The following is a 26,520-nucleotide window of genomic DNA, read 5'->3' on the forward strand; positions in this document are numbered from 1 at the left end:
CTCATTAGTAATACTTTAATAGGGGCTATAACATTGTAAATAGAGGAATGGCTTTAAAAAATACCAGGTTTTGTCATTTTGTACATGGTTTTGTTTTGTGATGGATAGAGTAATATCACTCTACACAGGTGTTACTAAGCATGGAAAGAGACTGCTTGATAAGTTAAGAATTTCCTGCAAATGGTCCTTTCATCACAGGGAACTGCAAATTGTTAGTGGGAAATGTTGCTGGTTTTGGCACGTGGCAAAAAGCTTTTATCTCCTCAGTCATTCGTGTATTATTAGGAAGTTGATAGCCTAAATGTTAGGGTTTTGTACAGTTTTGAAAATAGTACTGTTTATTGCCTTGGAACTTGGATTTTTACTGAGAGTGTAAAACAAGCTTTTTCACCATTTCTTCATCAAAATCCCTTTTTAGTGTGTGAGTATAGGGGAGAAATGGCAAAGAAAGGAACTGAAACAGATGAAAAATAAATATGGTACTTACTCATACATGATTTAACTCACAGTAGTGTTAAGTATTTATAAAATATTTTGTATACATAGTACACAGAAATAAATACAACCCAGTGACTATATGAGGCAGTTAAAAACGTGCTGTTAGCCACATTAAAAAATGGGAATCTAAGACTGAAGGATGGAAATGACTTAATTTTAATTTTAATTTCATGCATGATGTAGATAAACCAGGTCTGGACTTTGTACTTCTCGTTTCTGAGCCTTGAGGTCATTTTTTCAGAGTGTTGGTCTTATAAGTGAAAGGTTATAAAATTCACACTGAAAATAAGATGCAAATGATAAACTGGTTTGGGTGGAAGATAAATCAAATTACCAGGCATGTGTTACATGTTTCATCAGGTCAGTTTTTTAAATGAAGATGGGTAAGGTTCAAGATACCGTATCAAGCACTAGACAATTATTGGGGGTTACATCAGATCCAACCTTTTTGTGAAAAAGTACAAATGGTTGCTATTTGTTGACATTGTTGAAATTAAAGCTTAGGTTGCATTGTGTATATAATTTTTAAACAAAAAAGGTTTTCAGGATTTCTTCTTGTTTGCTGCTAAATGGTATCTATACTTTTAATCCCATGTACTCTTCCTTCCATAGTACTTTTTTTCCTGTTCTTTACCTCCTCAGAGTTTATTAGGCTATAGGAAAAATACCATCGAAAGGATTTTTTTTGTTGTTCTTTTCAGCTCTCTAACTTCTGGAGATGGGAAGCACTGAAAAAAAATGAAAAAGAATTAAGGCCTGAAAAAATCCTTGAAATAATACATCAGACTTCAGGGCCACTTGTGCACTACTGGCATCTTTTTCCCAAAAGTTGCATCTTACTACTTTCAGGAACTAGTGAAAAAACCCACGGGAATTTGCTGACCTCTCAGCACAGGAGACATGAATGAAAGGCACTCGGGCTGTGCTTTCAAAATCTGAATGTTAATACCTGCTGAGGTGAGGTCTGACTTCAGTCCAAGCTTTCACCCCATGAGTTGGTAACAGGAGTGGTGGTAATTTAAACCAAACCTTTGTGGTTTTATAACTCTCTAACTGAATATATTGAACTGTAATCCATGTTTCAAGTACCAGGGCAGACCAGCAGTTAAGATGACTTGAAGTCAGCTGGTTTTAATTTATTAATAGGGATTAACTTAACTTTCAAATAATGGAAAATTAATTCAATTAATTGACAGAACTTGCAGCCCTGGAGTACTTTAGAGCATATGTGTGATATAAGAAAAGAGAAATTACCTTTGAAATTACAGTCCTAGAGCAAGCTCTGCCCTTCCAGGTCTGTGTAATGCCTTTAAATCTCTGATCACAATGCAAACACTCCTTGTGTGTGGAACACAGGCTGTATTCTACTCCTCTGTATTAAGTAAAATAGAGCTTGTAAAATTACTTTTGGCACTGCTTATTGGAGAGAAATTGTGTAAGGCTTTCAAATACCACTGCTTGTTTTCCACTGTGTTCATTTAATGCCAAGGATATTGATCTGGGGACTGGTGCTGCTCATCTGAACACAGGGTTACTGCTGGGGCAGCCTCTCAGATCAATGAGTCTTTAATGCTACAACTCCTACAGAGAAGACTGAAAAACACCTCGTGGTGTTAATGATTCAGAATAGTTGCTGGCTTACTAGCCATAGCTGTGTCATTTTCTCTTTATTTTTCCTTGGTTAGTTTTCCTGTAACTAATTTGTTACAGGAGGGACACATTTGTGCTCAGCAGATAAGAAAAAACATCACTTTGATTTTTCTGATACTATTGTTCTAAGACTTGTGAGCAAATTATGCCTGTGTATGAGTTTGTCTCCACCTATGTTTTAGATGCATTGCTGGGTTTGTTTATTTTTTATGTGGCATAGATGGTATTTTCTGTGAAGGGAGGAACTAATTATGAAAAGCAATCAGATAGCACTAGAGATTAATGCTTTCTTACTGGACTGCTAATAGGAAGGCTCCTTGTGTCTCTTCCAAAGCTGGAAATTCTACTGAGGGTTGAGTCAGACTTCTTCCAAACCAGGGGTTAGAATGAAAATTTAAAAATGACAATTCTTTCAGCAAACACTGTCCTTGCCATTATGATTCAAGGAAGTCATAGATATATTTTATTAAGTGCAGCGAAGAGAAGAAGGCAAGGGCAATTAAAAAGGTTTACAGCCTAATGAAAAAGCCTTATCCTCTGGCACAAACCAAGTAGTTAAAGCAAATTCAGTATTCTCTTAATCTGTAAGCATTCAACACTAGCTGGATGTAGAAGAAAAAGAGCCTCTTGGGTTTCAAAAACAGATATAAATTTAGAAAAAATGGGCTCTTAAGCAGATACAATCCTGCTCACATTCCACTGCTACCTGCTGCAGGCCTTGTTTCTGTCAGTGTGATCGTATTGCCTTGGTCATTTTCCACCTGAACTGTCACTGCTTGAGCTAAGGTTTTTCACCTCCTTTTCACTGGAAACTGTGGCATTTTCTGGCACTGGGGAAAAGTCAAACTTTTCACTGGGGAGACTGGTGAAAATGGCCTTTGCTTCCATGTTGTCATCTTTCCTTCTTTGCCCCGAGCAAGAAGGATCCACCACCATGGTGGATGGAACAGGGAGCTGTGCACAGCTGGTATCACAGCTAGCAGGAGCAGCCAGGTACAGTCACTGTATCCCAGTTTAAGTGATGAAATGGTGACCCCAGGAGAGCTAAACCCAGTTCTCAAGTAACTTCTATGAACTGGGAACCAGCCCATAAGTAGAGGTGCTTGCACTTCTTCCAGTGAGCACCTGGAGCTTCAGTAATAGAACTGAGCTCAGAACAACCTCTGTTCCTGCTCTCCACCTGCAGCACTGGCTCCTGGGTATTTCAGTTTGAAACTGCCTGAGATCATTAAGGGCTGAACTCAGGACTTGGGAGGTTAAAAGAAATACCTTTGGGTGGAAAGCCTTTTCTCTCAGGGGTACTGTGGGGAGTTCAGTGGGCACCACCTCTTGTGGAAGTAAGCTTCTGCAAAGTCAGATTGGAATCCCTTCGATGCAGTTAATCAGATTTATCACAGTATTTTGTATTTATTTTAGCTCATCATTGTTGAAATAAGCATTCTGGATAACTTGTAAGTTGTGTAACTTGGCAAAATGTGGTAATGGGAAAAGAGCCTACAAGTACTTTTAGCAACTATGGAGAATTAAAACTTATTGTTGATATATTTAATTACATAGATATAGCCAGTGATGCCGTTCCTTGTTATTTTTAGGCACTAGAAACTATCAGATCTCAAATTCTCAAGGATTAAACCACTAGAGCCTTACTTCAAATCTAATGTAGTAGGACAGGAATACATTTTTTATAAACCATGTTTTTTCCCAGCACAAACTCATTGATCCAGATTATTCAGCTCCAAGATTCAACTCCATGAATGGAAGCATGAAGTAATGCAGGTTGGTCTGTGATGAGAGGTAGTGGTGATAATTTCCTAAGAAATGACAAAGAACAGTTGACACAGTTAAGTAATTATTCTTGAAATGTAGTAAAAATAAATAGCACTGTTGGAAATAAACTACCTGCTTTGAAAATGAAGAATCTGCTTGGATTATCAGTGTGTATAAGAAGCAGTTACTGAATACTGGCAGTCTCAGAAAGACCAGACAATTTACTTTGTGCCATTTCTCACCCTCAAATTTGGTGCCTCAAATGGTGTGTGAGAAATGGAGGAACATACTTGAACCATTGAGACTTTGCTCAGTTTCATTTGCAATGCAGCAGGTTCTCTGCCAAGGGTCTTTAAGGGAGGCTGTGAATATTTTTGCAATGTACATGCTGCAGCTCAGTCAGCTTGCAGTTTTATTTCAGAGTATGGAACCTTCATTAAAGAGGCTGGAGTTGTACTGGGGTTTAATTTGCCTCTGGTGGCAGAGGTGGGAGTCGTACTTCAGGAAGGAGGATTAAGAAAGAAATCAGTGAATTAAGATACCTAGAAGATGGGAGATAACATCTTCTCTCTGTAAGAAAGCCAAATTGTTGCAATGCACTGGCATTTAAGTACAAGAATCGAGGAATGTGGCAAAGCAATTCTGCACACAAGCTGTTGAGAAAATTGTTATATGGCTGTCTATTAAAAAAGGGACTAAATTTTCATTTCAGGAGAGCAAAACTGATTAGCAAGTACATCCCATGGTTTATATAGGGAGATAGAATAGCATGAAAGTGACTTGAATTCTATGATTGTGCCATGAGGACATTTCAGAGGGATGTAGCAGTGGTGATAGGTAGCATTATTTTTATTAGACTGAGAACCGTAGCAGGAGATTATACATATGTTTAATGGAAATAATTTCCTTTATTCCCAAACAGTTGAGCTGTGAATAGTGCTGTGGATTTGGTGGTTGCCGTGGAATTTCAGTTTGTGGTGACATGAGTGCATGGCATTTATGCATTTCACAAAGAGAACATCTTTTGAGGCTAACAAAAGATTGCTGTTACTTCTCTGTTCCCCCTGGCTGCCTTTTAGGCAGATAGGTTTTTTTTTCCTTCTAGATGGAAAAAAATGGAATAAAGAGAATATGGAATAAAAAATGGAATAAAGAGAAATAAAACGGAACCAATTAGATGAGGTCAGGTGTATTTCCACAGATCCCCATAACAACTCGAGTAATTCCTTCCAGTTAGAGCTGGATTGATCATGACTCTTTGTGTTCTTTCTGAAGTTACAAACCAAAAGAAACAGGGAATCCTGACAACTGGAGCATACCTGTTGCCTGTTGAGTTCCCAACGCTGCATTTGTAGGGAGCTCTTTCGCTTCCAAGGATGTTGCTCAGCCACAGTCCTCAAAATACTCTTTTCAGACTTGGTAAGTGAAGAAGGCATCAGGTGCTGGGTCATCCTGATGGCAGCTGCACATCAGCCCCTCTGCCCTTGTCCCCGTGGCCAGTTTTGGAGTCCCAAACTGGAGGGGAAGAAACGATGACACTGAAGTTGCCAGGTGACCTTTCTACTCTTAATACCACATCTTGTAAAACAAGAATTTCCTGTCTTAAGGTTTATATATAGTTAGAGGTAGCTGAAGAGCCTCAGTTCTTGTGAAGCAAGCATCAGTGGGGAATAGAATGGAAATGATTAAAATTCTTTCTTTAAAGCCTTTGAAGATGACTTACTTCTGCAGCAAGGTGGTTGTTCTAAAACTATGGCCTAACAGAATAAAAATCTTAACTGTTTTTTGCAGTTCAAAGAACAGAATCACATACACTGACATATTGGCCTCCCAAGAGAGAAGGAAATCAATTAAGCTGTTACTTCTGACTAGAAATCCTAATTTTATCCTGGTTTGGCACTGTTGCTAGACTATGAGCAAACCATGTCATTCTCAGGTTCAGTGGAAAGTTGTAAGTTTGTTTTCTTACTTGGCTCTATTATTTGGCTGGTTGGTAAGTGACCAGTGATGAAGTAGCTTTTTGCTCTGAATTTTGAGAAGATCAAGTTTATAGATTGGCAGAACTTTGATTTGTAGTTTTCCAAGCAGCTGCTTAACTCTTGACTCTTTTCTAGCAGACACTAGTGAACTTGTTTCAAAAAGATGGAATCCTGTAGAGAGAACCACAGGTCCTCAGGTGTCGCCGATAATGAACTGGGAGCTTAAGCCCAGGTGTGCCCACTAATTAGGGCCTGTCCCAGCCGGAAATGGGCGGGGCTGAAGGGCAAGATAAGAGGCTTGCTCCCAGAAGCAGAGTCAGTCTGAAGAAGCAGTTGCAGAGATGAAGATGCTTGAGGAGAGGAACAGCAAGAGAGAGCTCCTGAAGAAGAGCCATGTCCCCGTGAGAAGGCTCGCCGCAACAGAATCCTTTCCAATAATACACAGAGGAAAAATATGCCAGTCAGTTCCTTGTGCCACTTTTGTGGGTGTTTCAGCAACGCTGGAATTTTAAGTCCTGCTTAGCAAAGGGGAGGCATTGTAAGAAATTCAAACTCTTTTGAGTCCTGACTTACAGAGCTTTACTCTTGATTGTGCAGAAAAGGTGGAGAAATTAGTTTGCTTTTGGTCTAAGGATTTGATATTAGTCATTTTTACTGACTTTTTTTTCTTATCCTGGAGACCCCAAGCTAACAGCGAGATAGAAGTGGTTTCTAGCTGATGCAGAAATGTCTTACAGATGTATGCAGAATACAACTTATTCTCCCTAATGTGATGTCTCAGTTGAATACATTTTTTAATGTTTTGTAACTAAATCCATGGCTTAGAGCTTGATTTCTGATGTGTACATTTGGAGTTACTGATCCTTTTCTCAAATAGGTACTTTTTGTCATTATAGAGGTGGTGTGGGAGTACACATGAGCTCTAAAGATTTTTAAACGCTGTGTGTCCTGACCTGCTTGTAGCTGCTTCCAGGCAGGAAAGGCATGAATTACATTTATAGGATATTTATGACCTAATCTTGGGTCCTGTGGTTCCTCCCTGCTATCTCATCTGTGACAGCCAACTTCTATCCCAAGTGTCTGAGATACCTGCATGCCCGTGAGGACTTCATGTGAGCAGTTTGCTGATAAGGAGCAGTGGCTGTGCCCTGCAGCTGGCACATCAGAGGACAAGCAGTAACTGTTGGATGTGAGCTGGTGGAGAAAGACAGGGTAGCCTAGAAGCTTTTTTTGACTCCATCTGTTACTTTATTGCTCTGGTCATCTTAATACTTTGGACAGTGATTACTTTCTAGGGCTACTTTGCAAGGTTGCTTTGCATGGGATGTATATAATGCCACAATTTTTTCTTTTACTTCCTTAATTGGGATCTAAAATTAAAGCTGGATTTAGTTTTGGCAATGCTGTTGTGCATGAGTGGTGGCTTAGGAGCCTTAACTCAGCTATTACAGGGGTGGCTGGCACATTGTAGGGAGGCAAAACAATCAGAGGTTGGGGAAGGAGGGAAGAATTTTACCATTCAAAGTAATCTGATTCACCTGAGTAATATTAGTTTAGTCCAGTATAACATAGTTGTGATGTTCCAATACTTAGAGGGGCTACAAAGAAGCTGGAGACTCCCTATTTATTAGGAGTCCCATGGACAAGGCAGGGGGCAGTGGGCAGAAGTTGCTCCTGGGGAGATCCTGATTGAACACAAGAGGAAAATTTTCGCCCATGAGGACAGTCAGTCATTGGAATGGACTCCCAGGGGAAGTGGTGCCTTCCCCCACCATGGAAAGTTTGAAGTCTCAGCTCAAGGGGGTGCTGAGACATCTCATATGAACACTAATATTAGAAGGGTTGGACCAGGTGATCCTTGAGGTCCCTTCCAGCCTGACACTTTATGTTTCTATGATGTGTATTAGTGTAGCACACTGGTTTTAGAATGTCTGGTAGCATACAGGATTCATAGTTGAGGTTGCTGGCATTGGCTTTGCTCCCATTAATAGTAGGTTACAAAATCAAGAGCAGTACTATAGACTTGAGCTTTGAAGAGATGAGACAAGTTGAACTTAGACTTCAGCTGACCTTGCCTGAATGAATGGAGAGCTGGATATCCCCTTGCTTGCTTTCAGGGAAACACACAGAGAATTGATCTAGGTGGCCAGTGTTCCCTGGTGCTCTGAAGGAAGAGGAGGCAGCAAGGTGGTCCTGGAGCATCTCCACTCCTCACACACAGTGTTTCTCTCTGCCTGCCTGTCTGGAGCAAAGCATGCAAGGTCATTCTGATGAGAACCAGTAAGACATATTGCTCTAGTCTGAAAAATTCGTGTAATCCCTGGGTATTTTGAGCCTCTGATCTCAGGGAAACAGTGTACAGTGTCAGGCATTCTGAAAATGGGCACTCCTCCATGCATTAGTTCTTACCAGCTTGTAATAACAGCAAAAAAAATCCTAGATGTCCTAGAAAAAAGTTAATTACATGCAGAAGATCACATTAACTGGGAAAATTCAAGCAGAAGGGGAAGCTGGAACATCTGGAATGAAGGCTGTAAAAAGAAACTCGTGCCTTTAAATGCAGGGGGTATTGTATGAGTAGAATGAGGCAAAAGGAGGAACTGAGGAAAATGAGAAGGGTCTGTGTTGTGTGAGGGCACATCTTCAGGGGAGCTCAGGAAGCAGGAGATGGAGGTGAGCAGGTACATCCCCAATGGCTCAGCTTTGCTTCAGCTGCCAAATTGCACTCCTTTCATCTGGAGGGTGTGTCAGGGGGCTGTTTTAAGGTGCTGCAGCATGGCAGAACCAGGACACACTGCTGAACAGGGCCATGAATTAAAAATGTTACTTGATTTTGGAATATTCTAATCAAGCAGGTGATCAGATTGTAACAGCCTTGGGTGTTTTTAGTGTGGACTTGAAGGAAAATTTCACATGGGAAGAACAATAAAGCAATTACTGGGCAGAGTTGATGCTGAGGTGGAGTTACAGTTGTGAGAATGAAGTTATGCCAAAAAAGCTGGGTAATATACAGAAAATTCAGCATTATGGCTGAACTTAAAATGTGTATGCCATCCTGATATTAAGATTTCCTGGTGTTCTGAGCAGATAGTGGGGGGAGAAGCAGCACCGAAAAAACCTGAAAGGGATGGATTGCCTCAAGTGCTGGAAGCTGGGCAAGGAGGGGAGAAAAAACCCAGAACTCAGCTATTTGTTACAAAGTACTGAGGAAATTAAATGTTCTTCATAAAATCAAACCTTAGCTGTAGGTTCTCTTAAAATTTTCCCACTTAAAAGTTCTTCCACCAAGCTGTAAGGCAGAACAAGAAGAGTGAGGTGTCTGCTTTATTCTGTGGCCATATTTGCCTTTGGTTATCTACAAGGAACAGTATTTGTGGCATGATAATACTTGATGTATTTACAGGGTAATTTTTAATTTGAACAAAACAACCATTTCTACTAATTCTGATGATAAAATCAGTAAGAATCTAAAACAATGAAGGAGGAGGTTGTAAATAAGGTTTTAAACTATTTTCCAGATTAGATCTGCCTTGCTCTCTGTTTTTCTTCTTTCCTTTTTTCTTAGTGGTATTTGATTACTTGTTCCCCCTGAGTCCACTATCTTTGTGTTAATTAATATACTCAAGCTCTTCATTCCCTCTTGTGTTTCATCTGCTATTTATTACTATTTGTCTTTCAGCACTCTTTTCAGTACTTGCTGCTTTATCACTTATGTTAAGTTTGATTTTTCTAGTACTTTTAAGTTACAGTAGATTATCTTTTCCTGTGTTTCACTCTCAAATACTCCTGGTGAATCCTAGACATCCACTGCTAGGGAACAAGTTATGTTGAGCTGTCTCAGTTTCCTGCTCCTTTTTCCACATTCCCACTTAGATTTGTCTGGTTGACTCTTGCTGGGATCTGTGTGTGTTCTCTTGCTTCATTCTGCAGTCTCCAGTCGGTGGTCATACAGCTTAGGCTGGGAGCTGAGGGGTTAATGCAGGACAGAGTCATTGATATAAAAAACTTTTGACACAGCAGATACAGTATCTGTGCTGCTCCCTCTGGGGAGTTTTTTTTCAGATAGCATGTTACATGTTTAAAATCCAGCTGTTACTGATTTCCTACTCTTCTTAAACTTAAGAACTAAGCTTGGATTGCGGAGTGATTTTTAAAAGTTAATGGAATAGAATTTTGAAGTGGTGTATTCTGTGTAATAGTTACCTCTTTGCAATAAGGACAAAGCAGGACTCTAGCCTAAGCCCTCCTCTTTGCCATCTTTTCCCCTTTTTCTTGAGTTTAGTTTTTTTCCCCACATGAAGGATTGTGTTCAGCCTGGAGAAGTCTCCAGGGAGACCATGACCTTGCAGTACCTGAAGGGGTTTGCAGGAAGGCTGGAGAGGGACTGTGCAAGGGCCTCGGGTGGCAGAATGAGGGGCAATAGTTTTAAATTACAGTAGTTTTAGATTGGGTATTAGGAGAAACCTCTTTGCCATGAGGCAGTGGAACAATGGGCCAGGTTGCCCAGGGAGGTGGTTGAGGCCTCATCCCTGGACATATTCAAGGTGAGGCTTGAGGAGGCTCTGAGCAGCCTCATCTATTGAAGGGTGTCCCTGCTCACTGCAGGGCTGGGCTAGGGGAGCTTCAGAGGTCCCTTCCAACCTGAATAATTTTGTGGTTCTGTGTTATGATCAGTGTACAGTTGTTTGTGTACTGTATGTATATAAATTTATCTATGAGATTTAAAGGTGGATGCCAGGAAACTGGTGAATGTGCTTTTGTGGACCATCTTTAAGAGTTTAAGTTTATCGGACTCTTAGAGGAATGTCAGATTGGTGTAATGATGACTTGTGCTTGCACTCTTCCTAACACGTGCTGATACCAGGTACACAAATCTGTATGCTAGTTTTTGTTTCACCAGCTCCACAGGGAATGTTTTTCTTAAACTGTTTCCTTCCAGCACACATGCAGGAAATCGCAGCAATGAGTAGTGCTCACAGAAGTGAACCTCGGCACCAGCTCTAAGTAAACAGGTGGGAAGTTTCAGAGAAGGGGAAACCAAAGAATACACTGGGGGCAGTGCTGCCCCTCTCTTGTCAAGCCTCGGTGTCCTTGTCCTCCAGAGGCTGCCCCTTCAGCAGGAGTGAATGGAGGCAGAGCAGGGCAGGGGCTGAGGGCTGCAGTTGTGAGTATTTCCAAGTGCAAAAGCATTAAGACATTACTGGGAACAAAGCACTGCCTTTGGGGTAGGGAAGCTCCTGAGCTTTTCACTCATGTTTGTCATTTGCTGTTGTTACCTGGCAAGAAGGTGAGTGCCTTCAAGCCATCAGAGCGTGAGAAGATCTGTTTCACAAAGTCATTCACTACAAATACTATATTGCAACTTCAGTGGGTTTGAGAATTAATTAGTGGGCTTCTGATACTGAGTCAGTGTGTTAAGGTGAGAAGCAGTTTACAGTTTCCAAATGCAAGTGCTGGAGAGCTGTGTCAGAACAGTATTATCTGCCCTCAACTCAGAGTAGGGAAGTTTCCTTTTTCAGCATTTTAAGACCTGTATACCAGAAGTGTGTTATTTTTTAATGCACTTAGCAATATAGGCCTTATTCTTTTTTCACTAGTAGTTTGTGGAATGAGCGTGTTTTTTACCTGAAGACCATTGTTTGCCATTTTATCAGTTCCATTACTTTGAAGTCCTTTGGCAGTGTTGACTGTCAGCTTTTGTTCTGGCTATTCTAGATAAATCTGTCACCAGCAAACTGTCTGCTCTGTTATCATCCTTTCTGTCAGAACATTTGTATCTGCTGGTTAGCTTATTCCTATCAACTTTGGTGATTAGAAAGATCTCTTGAGAGGTTCAGCCTATTCTAAAAAATGACCATGTTTCCTATCTTTGCCTTCCTGTCTTTTAATCTGAAAATTTTCTTATTCTGCTATGCAGCAATAAAGACTTAAGAAGAAGGAGATGAAAATGTGCATGTGTTGCATAGTTTATTACTTGTAGCTGGTTACTGGTGCCTTACAGAGTTCCGAGGGGGTTGTGAAGCATTGCTTCACAAAAATAACATCAAGCCTTGAACAGTCCCCCAGTTCTGTCGTACGTCCCAGTCTGGCACAGCAGTCAGATCCAATGTTATAATAACCCTTTTATTTTCCCTGTTTTGTATTCTTCTGACACTCATGATGGTTTAAGCAACTTCTCATGTATAATTGGAGCTTCTAGGATTTGGTTTCTTTGTAGCAGACAGGGATGTTTACTTTTTTATTTTGCAACAAGGGGAAATCACTTTAGTTTGCTATTTTGAGAACTGTTGATTGTCAGTGACACAGATCATTGTCCTTTTTCTAAGTTTCTTCCCATACCTGTAAGGAAGGAGTTGTTACCTTTACTGTTATTTTCTGAGTCTAATAACAATTTGTTTTAAAAAGAGATGAACAGCAGCCATGCAAACCACTGGTTATATGTGGCAAGTTATCAACTTATTAATCTCATTCAGGACTTCGAATTTCTCAGTGTAATAGAATTTCTTGCTCTAAAAATGAAGCAATTATCCTTGAATTTGGGTATCAAAACCAACAAGGTCTTAATGCTAAAATTACACTGTTTGTGCAATCAGCCCCATGACAATCAAACCAATGAAGTCCTCCCAGCTTTACTGATGTTTTTGACAACCTTCGTTGTTACTCCGCATAGCTGTTGGCACTATTAACATTACTGCTTTAAGTCAGTTTCCCTTCCAGTAAATTTTGAGAGACCTCCATGCTGGGCCAGACATCATCATCTTTTAGCCTGAATTTGGTTGTGAAAGGTCAGTAGGAACAGTTAATTTTTAAGTGACACCAAGCAGTGTTTTCTTACTTGTGTTTGTCTAAACCAGAACACTAAGAGATTCCTGGGCCTTGTATGATGGAGGAGGTGAAACCCAAACTGCATGAGGTGGGGTTCCTCAGAATGGGGCTCTTCCTGTCTCAGTGGTGACTCTGTGTGTGATGTGTCCCTGCCATCATGGGATGTGTCACAAGCACAGAGTGGGAACTGTAGGTGGCAGTCAGGCATTGGGACCAAATAGCACCGTCGGACATAGGAATGATGAAAGGGCTGGAAACACCAAGTTTCCTTCATCGCAGAACCTCATTTTCATTGCAGATTTTCTCAGCTTTAACCTCATGTTGTGAGAGAGGAGCATGCCTCTGCCCTCCAGTGTCTGCTCACAATGACAAGGAACATCACTTTATTGTCATTTTCGTTGCTGCTCTACGTTTCTCGTAGCGTTTAAATCTCGCAGTGGGTCATCAGTTCTCTGTCATGGCTTTTTTGTATCTAATTAAAAAAAATTGCTTGGAAGGATTTTTAGCAAAATCAAGATCTGAAAATTCAGGAAAAGGAGTTTGCTACTAAATCCTTGTCTGGTGTAACATTTACCTTCATATTTGTCCTGAAATCTAGAACAGGTTTCTTGAAAACGTTGTGGGCCATGATAGAAGGGGAGAGAAGCTGGGACTTTCTGCTTTAGACATCTAGTATGAACCATCAATCCAAGAAGGCCAGATGTAAAAACTCTGTTGTTGGTTTTTAGTAAGTATGCTGAGTTACAGGATACATCATAGGTTGTGAGATGAAGGGTTTTAAACTAGCAGTGTGTCCCAGTGAACTGTTACAGTGTAGTGGTGTAGTGGTGACAGCTTTTCATACAGAAGATGAATACAAACAGAAAACACTCCTTCTCTAATTAAATGAGCTCAATCATAGCAATAAGAATGTTCTTAGACCTGTGAGAGCCAAGTGAAATGCAAAGCAATGATAATGGTCTTCAAAAGAGGGGAGAAACTATACTGAAAAAAACAAATGCACAAATCTGCATGGGAAACACAGCCAAGGAAATAAAATTATGAGCTTTCTGTTCCAAAAGATTCTGTTTAAGACAAAAGTGCAAAATAACCTAAAGCAGAGTTGAAATAGGAATTGAGAGGAAGAGAACAACTTGTTTGCATCATGTGCTCTGCAGTGGTCCAAAAATCAAAATGGAATCTGAAAAATCAAAGAATGAAAGGTAAATACTCAAAATTGCAGGAGCATGTTAGACAAAATCAGAGCAATGCATAAAGTAAGTAAAATAAAATTTAGGGTAACAAAATTATATTCTGGTATGCAAAAGAATAAGCAGCAGGTCAATTAAAGAATTGGACTGCAGCAATAAACTTATGTGTCCTGTATCAAGTGAATGGGAAGGAGTTAAATTTGCAGGGAGCTTGCAGAGAAGGCATCCAGGCATACTTTGGAAAGTGACAAATAATTTGTTTTGCTTTCATTGTGGGAGGGTACACTTAGCTGGACCACTAAGATTCTTTTCAACAGTTGCCTGTGATTCTCTGACAGGGTTTAATTGCATGAGACTGTACTGGTTTGGGGTTTTTTTCCCCATTGGGATTCCTGCTGATTCATTCAGTAAGAGTTCACCATCTAGAGCTGTTCTAGAAATGAATTAGGGCTGTGTCTTTCAGGCAGATTCTACCATTTGAATACTCCTTTACTGGTGACAGAGGGTGGGCAATGTACAGTTTGTCTGGGAATAACTGGGGAATAAAGCAATAGAAGGGTTCCTTGTTTTGTATTAATATGTTGCATTTCTAATTGTTTATTCTGGAAATTGCCACAGACAAATTGCCATTGCTAGAACCGAAGTTCAGTGTTACCTGCATGAAGCAGATAGCAAGTAGATATTATTTCATGAAGAAGCAAAACCAGCTGAAGAAATCAATGTTTGAGTTGTGTTGTCAAACAGTACCCCTGCTAAGATACAGAGGGTTGATGTGCTGTCACTGTGCTCGCATGCTTTTCACGGAATAAAAAATTGAAATTATAACTTTTCCCTAATATTTAGCATACTTTAATTATCTTTCTCCTTTGTACAGCACCAGTCATTGAGCTGTTAAGCTGTGTCTGTTGTGGTTTGAATTTTTGGCGGCCTGCATTGGATCATTAATCCAATTGAACTTCTTGCAAAAGCAGGGAAAGTTACACCTCGTGATGTTAATGATATTCAGATGGATCTTGGAACTTTGCACTTTGCTTCATTTTTCTGCATTTTCCATGAACAAAAGCAGTTAGGGAATTGGAATAAAGAAAATTGTGCATTAGCAAAAAAACGTTCTTTTAGCTTGAGGTTGCATGCTTGGATATTTGGATCATGTCTATTTGCAGAGTAAGCAATGTAGAAAAATATTTTATTCAAGTATACTGACTGATGTTAGGATCAAGTCACAGGAATGTTCAGGTTGAAAACCACTTCTGTGTCTCCTCATAGAGCTCATGGTACATCTGTAATGCAGGGGACTCAGCATAAAAAGTGGAGCATTCCTTGTAGTGGTTGTGGAACTGAAGGATAATCATGTCATTTTACACACAAAATTAAAAACACTTGGCAACTGCAGGCCTAGCTTGCAATCACATCTGGACCACACTTGCTCAGTTGTAAAGAGTGAAAAGATGGAGAATTTTACTCACTTCTGGTCTGATAGCACTTTACAGGATAGTTTTTTTTTTTAAACTCCTTCAAGAGACAGTCTTGTTCATTGTGTTGCTGTTATTGCATTATGTACTCTTACATCTGTATTATTGAGCTGCAAGTTAAGCAGCAGAAAAACATTGATATGTTGACATTAAAAAAAAAAATGGGTTATTTTAATTTATTCTCTTCCTTCATTACATTACAGGTACTGTCAGAATTGAAATGTTCCGGAACATGCAAAATGCAGAAATTATAAGGAAAATGACAGAAGAATTTGATGAGGTATAGTATACAAATAGATCTCTGAACATGATGATGTAGTGGGTAAACAGTCTCTCACTGTGAGAAATTGCACTGAGAAGCAAAGTAACAATTTAAACTATTGGATGAAGAATAACAAGCCAGCATGAGCTTTAGGAAAGAGAAAAAAAAAAAACAAACCCAAACTAATAAAATTATTTGAAAAGGAAGTTATAGTCGCTCATCTTGCAAAGTCAGCATTGTGTAAAACTGACTTTAAAATTTAAGAATAGTGATACGCAAAGATATCTTTCCATAGATTTAAGTATTTTGCTTGAAGCAAGTGTATTACAATTTTAAAATTCAGATTGGGTATCTTCCATTAAAGTTAAAAATGTTCCTAATGTTGAATGCTTTTTAGCTTTGAGATTTATCAAACTCTTAATTTGATTTTTCATGTGTAAGAAACCTTAAATATTCTGAGTGTTCATTTTGTGTAGTGAGGAAAGCAAATAATGATACACAAATTTTATGTAGGATAGCAGTGTCTACTTCAGACCAATTCTAAATGAAATACCAAACCTGTGATACGAAAAGTAAAGCAGGAGAACTGTGAATGTGAACACTGCTCTTTTTCAATATTTTATTTTGCAGGATTTCCATCTTCTTCATGGCCTTGAACAACAAAATTTTTAAGTATAAACTTCACAGCCGTGTAGATGCTCCTTTTGCTGTGCTCAGGTAGTCACTCAGGGCCTTTATGTAGGGGTGGCATAGGGTATAGTGAATAAAATTTAGTTGTACAATGACAAATGAAAGGTTTGTATCAATTTGTGCTATGTTCTGGCTGAAATAGTTTTGCTTTTTAAAGCAGCACCCAACCAAAGTTAGTAATATGTGGTGAATTTTTCTAGTGTAATTTGAAAACAGAGCTGGATTTTGTATTTGTACTATTTCTGTTGTACAAAATCAGATGGCTCAGGCACTGTCCAGAAGCCAAAGAACATTGATTTTGCCCCAGGGAGAATTGTCCCACAGCTGATGAGAAAAGCTTTTATCAAAAAACCTTTTTCAAAAACTGACAGCTTTTTCTCAAGGGAGAAAAAAACCCTCTTTTCCTATTCCTTCTCAGCCAGAGTAGTACCCCTCAGTTCTTCCTTCCAAATATCATTGCTGGCATTTCACCAGTAGTACCCCTTCCAGTACCCCAGGACACTCCCAGTGGCCATCGCCTTCATGTCACCCTGAGACAAAGCAGATGCCTAGGGCTGTTGCTACCTCAACATTTCTCTTCCCATCTTTTCCTCACATGGCCCTAAATCCAATGGGAGCCCATGAGAAGGTGAGGATCTGATGCTGTGGGCATGAAGGAGAAGCAGAGAATTAGTGAGGTTCTGGTCAAAATTATTAGGCCAACCTACCAGCTGGAGCTAATAGGGGAATAAAAATTAAAAGTAGTGTTAACTGGGATAAAATCTTGCATTATCTGTTCCTTAGCGCACTGTGCTGCCCCCAAAGTATCTTCATCCCCACTGAGAAATATTCAGCTTTGCTTCTTTCTTTAGTTTTTCAAGATCACTGAGTTGTTCTGTCAGGGCTGCAGTAATCAGATGGCTGCTGGTCCTAATTTCTGCATTTATGGTAGGGATCAAAGCATTGGTTGCGTGGAGGAGCACTCATGCAACACCTTAGTGCTGGAAATATTTTAATTGCTGCCACAGGTTCAGTTTCAAGCAGGTGAATGAAAACAGGGTTTGGTTTGAATTGTGTAACCATTGGGACATCGAGTATCACATCTCAGTGCCACATACTATGTTTTAATTGGTATTCAAGAAAGACTGGCTAAAATCTATAAGATCTAATAAAAGGAAACTTCTTCCTATTTCAGCCAGATGAGATGCTCTCAGTACAGTCTTCACATATCTGTTTGTCTAATATGTAATTGTAGGTCAGAAATACATGGTATAAATGAGTATTCACAGATAGCTATTGAGATTCTGAGGATCTGTTCCAAAAACTACGTGTACGTGCTTCTGGAAAGCATGGACTGTTGGGTTCCCACAGGTACTGTGCAGGCAGGGACTGTAGGTTATTTCTGAAAGTAGGGTGTAAGCAGGGAGAAGAAAAGGAGTCTGGGGTGTTCATCTGGAGTTAATGTCAGGAAAACACCAAGGATAAAGCTTTAGTATTTTAACTTCAATCCTAAATGATAATAAATACGAGACTAATGCAGGACTTGTACTGACGTGGCAAGACAATGTGTCTTGCAGAAATTCAGAGCCAAGAGCTTTAAAAACCCGTGCAGCACAGCTCATGATAGCTGCAGGTTTTAGGCTGTAGTTACCTGTGTTTCCATTATGAAGCACTTTGATCTAATTCACAGAAGCAGAGAGGACTCAGAGCTACACGCTGGGAGATGTCTTTCCAGATGCCTCAATTGTTGTTCAAACCAAAGCTCCTGTTTCTCTCCAATTGGTCATTCAGGGTTAGAAGGAAAACTGTTGCTCACTGAGGTCACAGCGTTCCCACAAATAAGACAGGAGGGTTATTGACTGCCTTAGGATTTTTGTCCTTTTCTACCATTGAAGCACTTGCCTTTGCAATTTTAATTGTTATTTTAGTGTGATTGAAAATGGGATTGTTAAATTGGATAGGGGGCTTTTGCTGCAGGGCAATGTCATTGATGAAGTTGAGGTAAGAGGTTCTTTGATTGCAAGTTCTCCATGCTGGTGTTACTGGCTTTACATGGTTCAGACAGGGTGGTAAGACAAGTCTCAAGAGAGTAGAAGTTCTTGTTCTGCACAAAAACACAGAATAAATGTGTACAAAGGATGTAACTTTGATACTTCCCATCCGGGGGAAAGATTTAGGATGGAGCATTATTGCCTTGATGTTTTGGATAACCTGGAACCAGGCAGATTAATCATTTTCACTGAAGGAGAGAAAACCATTTTCTAATGATGGAAGGGGGAGGGCAGTCTCACAGAAATGCAATACTGCTGGATGCCAGTGAGAGCAGACTTGAAGAGGTGTTCAATGAACTGAACATTTCTGTGCCTGCTCCAGGCTTGCAGTGATCTTTGGAAGATGAGGTGTATGAAACTATGTGGAAAATGGATCTGTAGTAAGTTTTCCATTACTTCTATCAGAAAGCAGGTTTTACCACTAGAAAAAGGATAAATTTGTAATATTAAAAAAAGGATGGTACTGACTTTCTGGTAAGATCTGAATTGTAAATTTGAGTAAAGAAGAGTTTGTGCCCCTGTGTGATTAGAACATTGCCATGGAGTTGAAGTTGGGATGGAGAATGACACCAGCCTTCAATCACACAAGCCTTTCTTTAAGTTTTGGCTGAAATACTTGTAAATATTTCTTTCTCATCCTTATCCCCCACTTCCTAACCCAGGACACAAGAAAAAGAATTGAATCTTGATGCATGTTTTAGACTATAGAGAGCTAACACTGCAAATTTAGAACAGTTATTATGAAGTATTTGAAAAAGTTGTTTCATGCTAATAGGATTTTTTGTTTATTAAAGCTTTTTTGTTTTTGTTTATACCATATTATTTATTATTCTCCGTTGGCTTGAAGGAAAGTGTCTAACGTAAAAGCTTAGACCACGATGGCTACAGCAACATCAAAATAAATTAAATGTTGAGGCTTTTAACACTTAATATTTTCATTTGCTTGTTCTTCAGGACAGTGGTGATTATCCACTTACCATGCCTGGGCCACAGTGGAAGAAGTTTCGATCCAACTTCTGCGAGTTCATCGGGGTGCTCATTCGGCAGTGTCAGTACAGCATCATTTATGATGAGTACATGATGGACACAGTCATCTCTCTTCTGACTGGTTTGTCAGATTCCCAGGTCCGGGCGTTCAGGCACACCAGTACGTTAGCTGGTAAGTAAGCCAACCCAGAGAAGAGTTTCTTGTTTTTTCAAAGGACTTGCTACTATTTAGCCTCTTGGAGAATTACGTCTAATTTTGATTGAAGGGGAATTTGAGGAGCACAGAGAATTCTGAAAAGCCTGGTGGAATCCAAGTACCGTATGTGGTAGGACTGCACTTCAAATACACTTCTGTTTGCAAAGGATTATGCTGATGCATTTCATCTCAGATCCTTGTCACGCCCTGGGGCCTTCAGTGAATCTTATGTCTTCTGTTTCATTGTTAGTTCATTGGTTCTATAGAATGCTTTCATAGATGTGTGTTTGGGAGTACAAGGGTCAAGGAAATTGTATTATCAAAGAATTTCAGGCCCCTGAACAATAACATCTGTGCCTTCACTCTTGAGAAGTGCTAAGTGTGGGGGCACTGGGCCAGACTTATTGGTCTCACTGTCTTCTACCTCCAGCCACAAGTGCACCTTTCAAGACACCTGCCTGCATCTGAGGGAAGCAGTGGGTATCTTGTTAGATGGCACCAGGCTTTTCCAGGGTATATGTCATGAGACATGCATGTCAATGTCACATATCCCATAGGATGGAGTAATTGCTCTCTAGAAGTTCTGTTTTTCTCCACTGACAAAGCAAAACTACCTCGGATGTAGGTGTTCAAAGCTGGTTTTGTGATGTGCTGTCTTTCTGCTAATCTCATGATGAAATACAGCCTAGAGAAAGATTCTTCTCCCTAGCCTGTCCACACAGGTCATGTCAAATATCTGAAGCCTTTTACAGGAGACACTTGACATAAATATTGTCAGCAGAAATATTCAGGTTATTACTGATTCATTTCATTTTTCCACAATCAGCATCTTACAAATTTGTTCAGATTTCAAGTGTATACCCAGTGTCCAACAAAATAAATCAGAATTTGTTTAAAATTTCATGTCTTGCTCTGAATCTCAGTAAGAGGCAGATTTCCAATGACATTGAAAAACCAACTCCAGATTTGACTGCAGTTTGATTTTTAACATTGAAACCAAACCCTTCAGGTCACTGTGACTGAACCCTTTTGGAAACTTATTCCCTTGCATTCCTCACTCAGTATCAGGATGGTAAAAACATGAATTATGTAAGCATGAGTTTCCAGCTGTAGAGTTGGCCTTTATATACTATTCAGTGGTCAAAGGTGAGCACTGCTTGAGCCTGCTGGAAATCTCTGCCTGGGCTGAGATGGAAATGGAATCCTTTCCAGCTGATCCTGTCTTCAACTCCAGGTGATTTGGCTTTGCTGTTTGCTTAGCTTGGGGCTGGTTGTTTCACAGGAGAGAGATGATGGTGTGAGGTGTGCACTCTGGGCTCTGTCATTGCCTGGGGCATCCACGTATGGACAGATGTTTGGAAGGTAGGAGAGGCTTGGCTGAAAAGACAGGGAACAGCACCAGACCTTAGAGATGTTACACATGGCCTGTGCTGTGTGGAATAAATAGTTGCCAATCTTGGAACAGATTGTGTAGCTAGAAACTTTGAGCCAGGATAAGCAAATGCTAAACCCTAGGTTCATCACAACTATCTTGGATTATTTTAGCCACTGCTTGCTCCTTGCATTAGATGTACAGGCAGTTAGCCCCTACAGTAGGATCAGGAGCTGCCAGAGATCTCCAGCATTCTCAGAGACAGTACAGTCCATTTGGTTTTTTTAACAAGCTTGAGAGCTTTGTTGTGGTTCTGCAAATTTCCTTTAAGCTAGATTTTGCACCCTTCACCCTTCTCTCTTGCAGAGGCCAGCATGAAGCCATGGAGCTCAGTCTTGATAAGATTTTTGAAAATCTACTTTTAGAATTTCATGTAATCTTGAAGGAGTGTTTTTCAGGTCTCTTTTTCCAGTTTTCCTCTTTTCTAGCCAACTTGGACGAGGAATAATTCACTATAGCAAAAAACTAAAGGCAAGAAGTACATGTGGGTAATTCTAGTGTTACCGGCTTTGTGTTACAGCAAGAGAAGTTACGGTAACAATAGTTTCAGTTCCCCATTTAGGCTGCTCTTCTGCCTTGAAGACAGTCCTGCATATTTTACCAGTGATAGTTTGTAACCTTAGTTTGCTGTTTTTCAGTAGTGTAAAATGTGGTGTGCCATGTAACCACACAGAACATAGTAATGCTTTTGTAAACATAAATAATGGCAGAAATGGAGGCAGACATGAAAAATACTGCATCCAGCATGTGTGAAAATGCATTTAAAAGGTGTACACAAAGTTCTAGTTGTGTTTTTGTACAACTCTACAGAGCAATCATCAGATTGCTTTTAGAGAAACAGTGCTATGTTCCCTTGGGAGTGGAGTAATCCTCAACAGCTGCTGGTGAAGTTACTCGTAGTATGGAGGCATCTACAGTGACACTACATGATTCTTAGGAGAGAGATGTCTGTAACTCCACAGTAACTGGCACCATGGTGTACCATGGTCCTGCAGACTCCAGTGACCTTGTGCACTCAGAATTTGGGTGAATTTCTGCAGATGATGTCAGAGACCATGGCCTGGAGCTATATGTATACTCTGATCTCTGCATCAGCCAAGTGACCTGAGTATGGCTTGGGTGGGAAGGGTTTTTCCAGGGGCCTTTGTGTCAGGGCTGAGATGGTTGTTTTCTGTGAGTATGGATCTGCTGAGGCAACATCCTTTAATCCTGACTACGGGTGAAGAGTTACATTCTGTCTTCTGCCTTTGCAGCTATGAAGCTTATGACTGCTCTTGTGAATGTTGCCTTAAACCTGAGCATTCATCAGGATAATACACAGAGGCAGTACGAAGCTGAGAGAAACAAAATGATTGGCAAAAGAGCTAATGAAAGATTGGAGCTGCTACTTCAGAAAAGAAAAGAGGCAAGTGAAAAGATGATTTTTTTTTTTTTTCCTGGTTTGTATGCATTCCCTCCAACAGAAAGTCCAGGGTGGTTTGTAACTTGCGTCCCATAGTGAGAAACAGGACATGAGCTCTATGTGATCTCAACATGTTATCTGGGCTACATTTTAAAATCTTATATTAAGCCATTCAGTTGAGTTTGCTGTTCTGCACACAAAGGATAATTTCTGTTCTCACACTTGTGTACCTGACCAGGCAGGAAGAAAAATAGTCTCAGACTGTTAGTAGTAACAGTTTTGGTTATGCAAAATACTTTTGAAAGGAGGTTCACATGTAGTCTCTAATGGCACTGCCCATGTCTCCCTTTGATCTCTGTGGTTCATTCATAGTGTCTCATTAGGACTTCTTTTTGTAGCTGCTTTGAAGAAACACTGGAGTGTGGGGGCTGTAGCACCTGGTCTTAGGGAGAAGAAGCTAAGGAGATATTAAAGTTGCTTGTAGTAAGTACCAGTCTAGCATTAGGTGAGCAAAGTCATTAGAACATTGCTGTAATCATCCCTAGATAAAGTAGTACATCCCAGGAAATTCAGGTTTAGAGTTATACTTACAAGGAATTTAAAGATTAAACAATGGGAAATAAATACATTTACATCCAAACATCCAAAATCTGTAAAGATGCCATATGAGAATCATGATTAAAGAACTGAAGTCTTTGTGGCTTAGATTGAAATTTATTATTTTGGATATATTTGTTTTGAATATATTTTTGTCACCACTGTGTTACTCTGTGGCAAATTCAGGGTCTTCGGGTGCTTTATCTGTAAGCACCTTGGATTCTTTTAGGTATAACTTTGACTCAAAATTGCTTGACTTCGTAGTCTTTGGGGATAATTACAGTTCTGTATTTTTATTTTATCCTTATGATTCTTAACAACATTTTATTTGGTTTCTTTAATTCTTAAATCATGCATTAAAGTACCAAAGCCATAAGAGGCTTATCTGCCCAAACTGCAAGGAAGGTATTTTAAATTAAATATTAATTGAAATGTGAGCCTGGAAGCATTTTAAAAAGCTGAATTGCTTTGTCAAAATAGCTGGAGCACGGTTTCTCTTCCAGATTTGTTGGTTGCTTCTTTGAATTTTCACAGAAGGACAAAGTCCCTAACGACACTGATACCTCCAGCTCTGTGTCTTTGGACCTTCTCTGTACTCCTTCCTTCCACTCTTCCTCTCAGCGTCTTGTGGAGATGCTCTGGGGAGGCTCAGAAGCAATGACACCTCAACTTTATATTTCCAGTCTCTCTCCTATCACTACTCTCTAAGTTTAATCAAAATGTTGAGTAGCAGTCAGCTGGAGGGGAATGGTGATGGTTGAGGTTCTCCTCAGGTACGTGGTGGTCAGAGCAGCAGGAGGGCCCTGTATAGAGGAGATGAGTGAGGGTCATTCACATGGCTCAGTGGTTCTGTGCACAAGTAAGTTCCTGCTGGAGTTCTGTATATTTCTCATGTTTAAATATGCTGAGTTTCTGTGCTGGCACTTTCTTAGCTCATTCTTTGGATGTAGTGCCAGCATAATAAACCCTCCCAGGCACAGCCACAGGCGCATGTCTGTCTGCATGAAGTTAGACAGGGACAGCTGGCAAAAAAAAGTGTGACAAGTTCATCTGCAGTAAAGGAGAAGGAACACTTTGAAGTGTTTCATTCTCATGTCATCTTCTCTGTACCTCGTCTGAGAGCAGTGTGGGAAGGTCTGTTCCCCTCAATGAGATTTTCAAGTAAATTGGGTGATCTATGTAACAATCTGCCACAGAACAGAGGAACTTGTGGTTTAGTTACTGCTGGTAGTAACTGAAATGGTGTGGTTTTTCATAGATGTCTTTTTGAGCTTCTCAAAATATTTGCAGAGTCAAGAAGAGAATGATTCCGGTTTTACTTAGGTTTAAAGGAGAAGTCTTAAATCACTTTTGCACTGGGAGGAATCCCAAGACACAAATGGTCTCAAGGTGCCTAAAGTTAAGTACACAGATTCAAGTACGTGATCTAGAAAAGCTGGAAGTGTAAAACCAGTGTAAGTTTTGGAGAAAATTCATCCTTTTCAAAGAGTTGCTCATTCATTACTGAAACTAAGGTGCCTTTGAGAATTGTCTCTTAAATGTGAGCACAGAAAACTAAAAGAGATCTCACCCAGACCTATGGAATCTCTGGTTCTCCTGGTCCACCAGGACTGCCGCAGCATCTGGATCCCCCTATCAGCTGTGTAGCTGATCACTTACTGTGTTTACATCCAGCCATCAAATCCCTGCAGAATAAGAGGGAGGAAGCCAACGCTGCTGTCCCTTCATCCGTGCCTCTTATCCTTGCAGGGTGCTGCTCAACTTCTCATCAGAGAAATGTTAGAGTACGCTCTTCTTCCCCTTCTCATGGCTCAGCAAGTTCGGTCTCTCCCACCTCTCTTCTGTGGTGTGTTTTTATATTAACAATTAATATTCAGGAGCTTTCCCTTTCAGAGCCTCACTAGTTTCTCAGATGACTTTGGAGGCTTCTTAGTTCATTCCATCCTCATTTTACTCCCCAGTCCATACTAGGTTGGCTCCAGCCCCATCTTCCTGTGCCTGTTTACTTGCTTGGAGCCCACAAATTCAACGAATTACACAGCAATTCAGAAGTCACACTGCCCTTTGGGTTATGTATTTGTGAAGAAGTGTTTAGTCTGCCCGGATTTGGGTTGAGCTGATGCTGAAAATAATGTTTGAATATGCTTGTTTCGTGAGCCAGCATGTGGGCACACGCAGAGCTGGTGTTGCACCCAGCTTTGCCCTTTATACACAACCTATTCTGCTAAGAAATCAATTTCCTTGGTGCTCATTTGGCAGTGGAGCAGAGAACCCTCAGTGCCTCGGTTTCCCCACATGCAAAATGGAGACAGCACCTCCCCACGCTGTAGAAAACTGTAAGACTTCCTTTACTGAGTTTTGCAAACTACTTTAGTCCTTACATGTAAAAATATTTATAAATGTGGTTTGAAAAATATTATCCCCTAGGTGAAAGTGTTGATGAGCCTGTGCTGTGCAGGAAGGCAAAGCAGCCGCTCGTCATTCTGCCTCTGGCTGCAAGATGTTTTCTCTGTTAAACACATATGTCCCTAATTAAACAGCTTTAATTATTTTTTGTGCACAAGCAAGGCTCTGTTGTGGTTTGCATACAGAACATGTGGAAAAATTACCACTCGAATATGTTGTGGTGTTCTGCTTTGACTGGCAGAAACACCTTGGTGGAAGAAAGGTGGCTCTGAGTGTAGGAGCAGTTATGCTCCAAAAGCTGATGGTATAAAATTGGCAGCATCTTACTTAACGAAGCTGAATTTTGGTGTAACTGAGGCATACTTAGTTAGTACAGAGCTGACAGTTGAGAAAGCTTCACTTGATTCCAGGAGGTTCCTTTAGGATGTATTAACATGTTCATCAACACAAAGTGAGCTTTCCGTTGTACTTACACAGTGTCCTCATGTTAAACAAGAAATATTAAGTTTCTGAAAAAACACTCTCATTAATACAAACAAGCTCGTAACACCTCTTTCATTCAGGTTTGTTTTTTGTTTGAGAGTGGTTTGGTTTTTTGCACTCTTTTGCCTGGGTGCCAGGTGTACTCCAATGCCAAGCACCCCTGCTCTGATTCTGGAGAACTCCCTGGATCAGAAACTCCATTAGCATGGGTGCTGAAGTTAACACAACTTGTGCTGCAGATTGAGAACATACTTAAGTACTTCCCTTAAATAGGACAGTGGGTTTTTCTGAGGGGATTCCTGGTGTGTAACCAGCTTCATTTCTGGAGCTGCTGCTCACTCGTGGCTCTGCCTTTTGGACTGTGAGTATTGGGCTGCTGCCACTACTGAACATTGTCTCTACTTACCAAAATTTCAGTAGCAGAAACAATGGTGATGACCATTTGAAAGGACTAATTTGAAACTAAATTAATTGATGCTTGCAGAGAATGTGAACTGTTTTCCATTTAGGCATTGCACATACGTATATGTATGTATGTATGCACCCCCAACACAGGCATGTGCTGGAAAAGCAGACAATGGTGAGTCTACTAATACCTTTACATTAATTTAAATTTACTAATGTCCTTAAATACCTCTTCCATCGTCTTCTAAT

The 26,520-nt window shown here is 40.2% G+C and overlaps 1 protein-coding gene across 6 annotated transcripts in view; it reads left to right on the top strand.

Moving 5' to 3' along the window:
• Positions 1-26,520, top strand: part of STAG1 (STAG1 cohesin complex component) — a 152,196-nt gene that overhangs the window by 67,126 nt on the left and 58,550 nt on the right. For 5 of the 6 annotated variants that reach the window (XM_071751944.1, XM_071751942.1, XM_071751943.1 and 2 more), the window contains 3 exons: positions 15,585-15,661; positions 19,318-19,522; positions 22,232-22,383. In XM_071751944.1, the coding sequence (XP_071608045.1) occupies positions 15,585-15,661; positions 19,318-19,522; positions 22,232-22,383 (434 nt within the window). Of the gene's footprint in view, positions 1-15,584; positions 15,662-16,275; positions 16,361-19,317; positions 19,523-22,231; positions 22,384-26,520 lie in introns of those variants that run through there. The other variant, XM_071751946.1, reaches the window with a different exon arrangement.

This window comes from Heliangelus exortis, chromosome 9 (genome assembly GCF_036169615.1).
Source record: "Heliangelus exortis chromosome 9, bHelExo1.hap1, whole genome shotgun sequence".
Lineage (NCBI taxonomy): Eukaryota > Metazoa > Chordata > Aves > Apodiformes > Trochilidae > Heliangelus > Heliangelus exortis.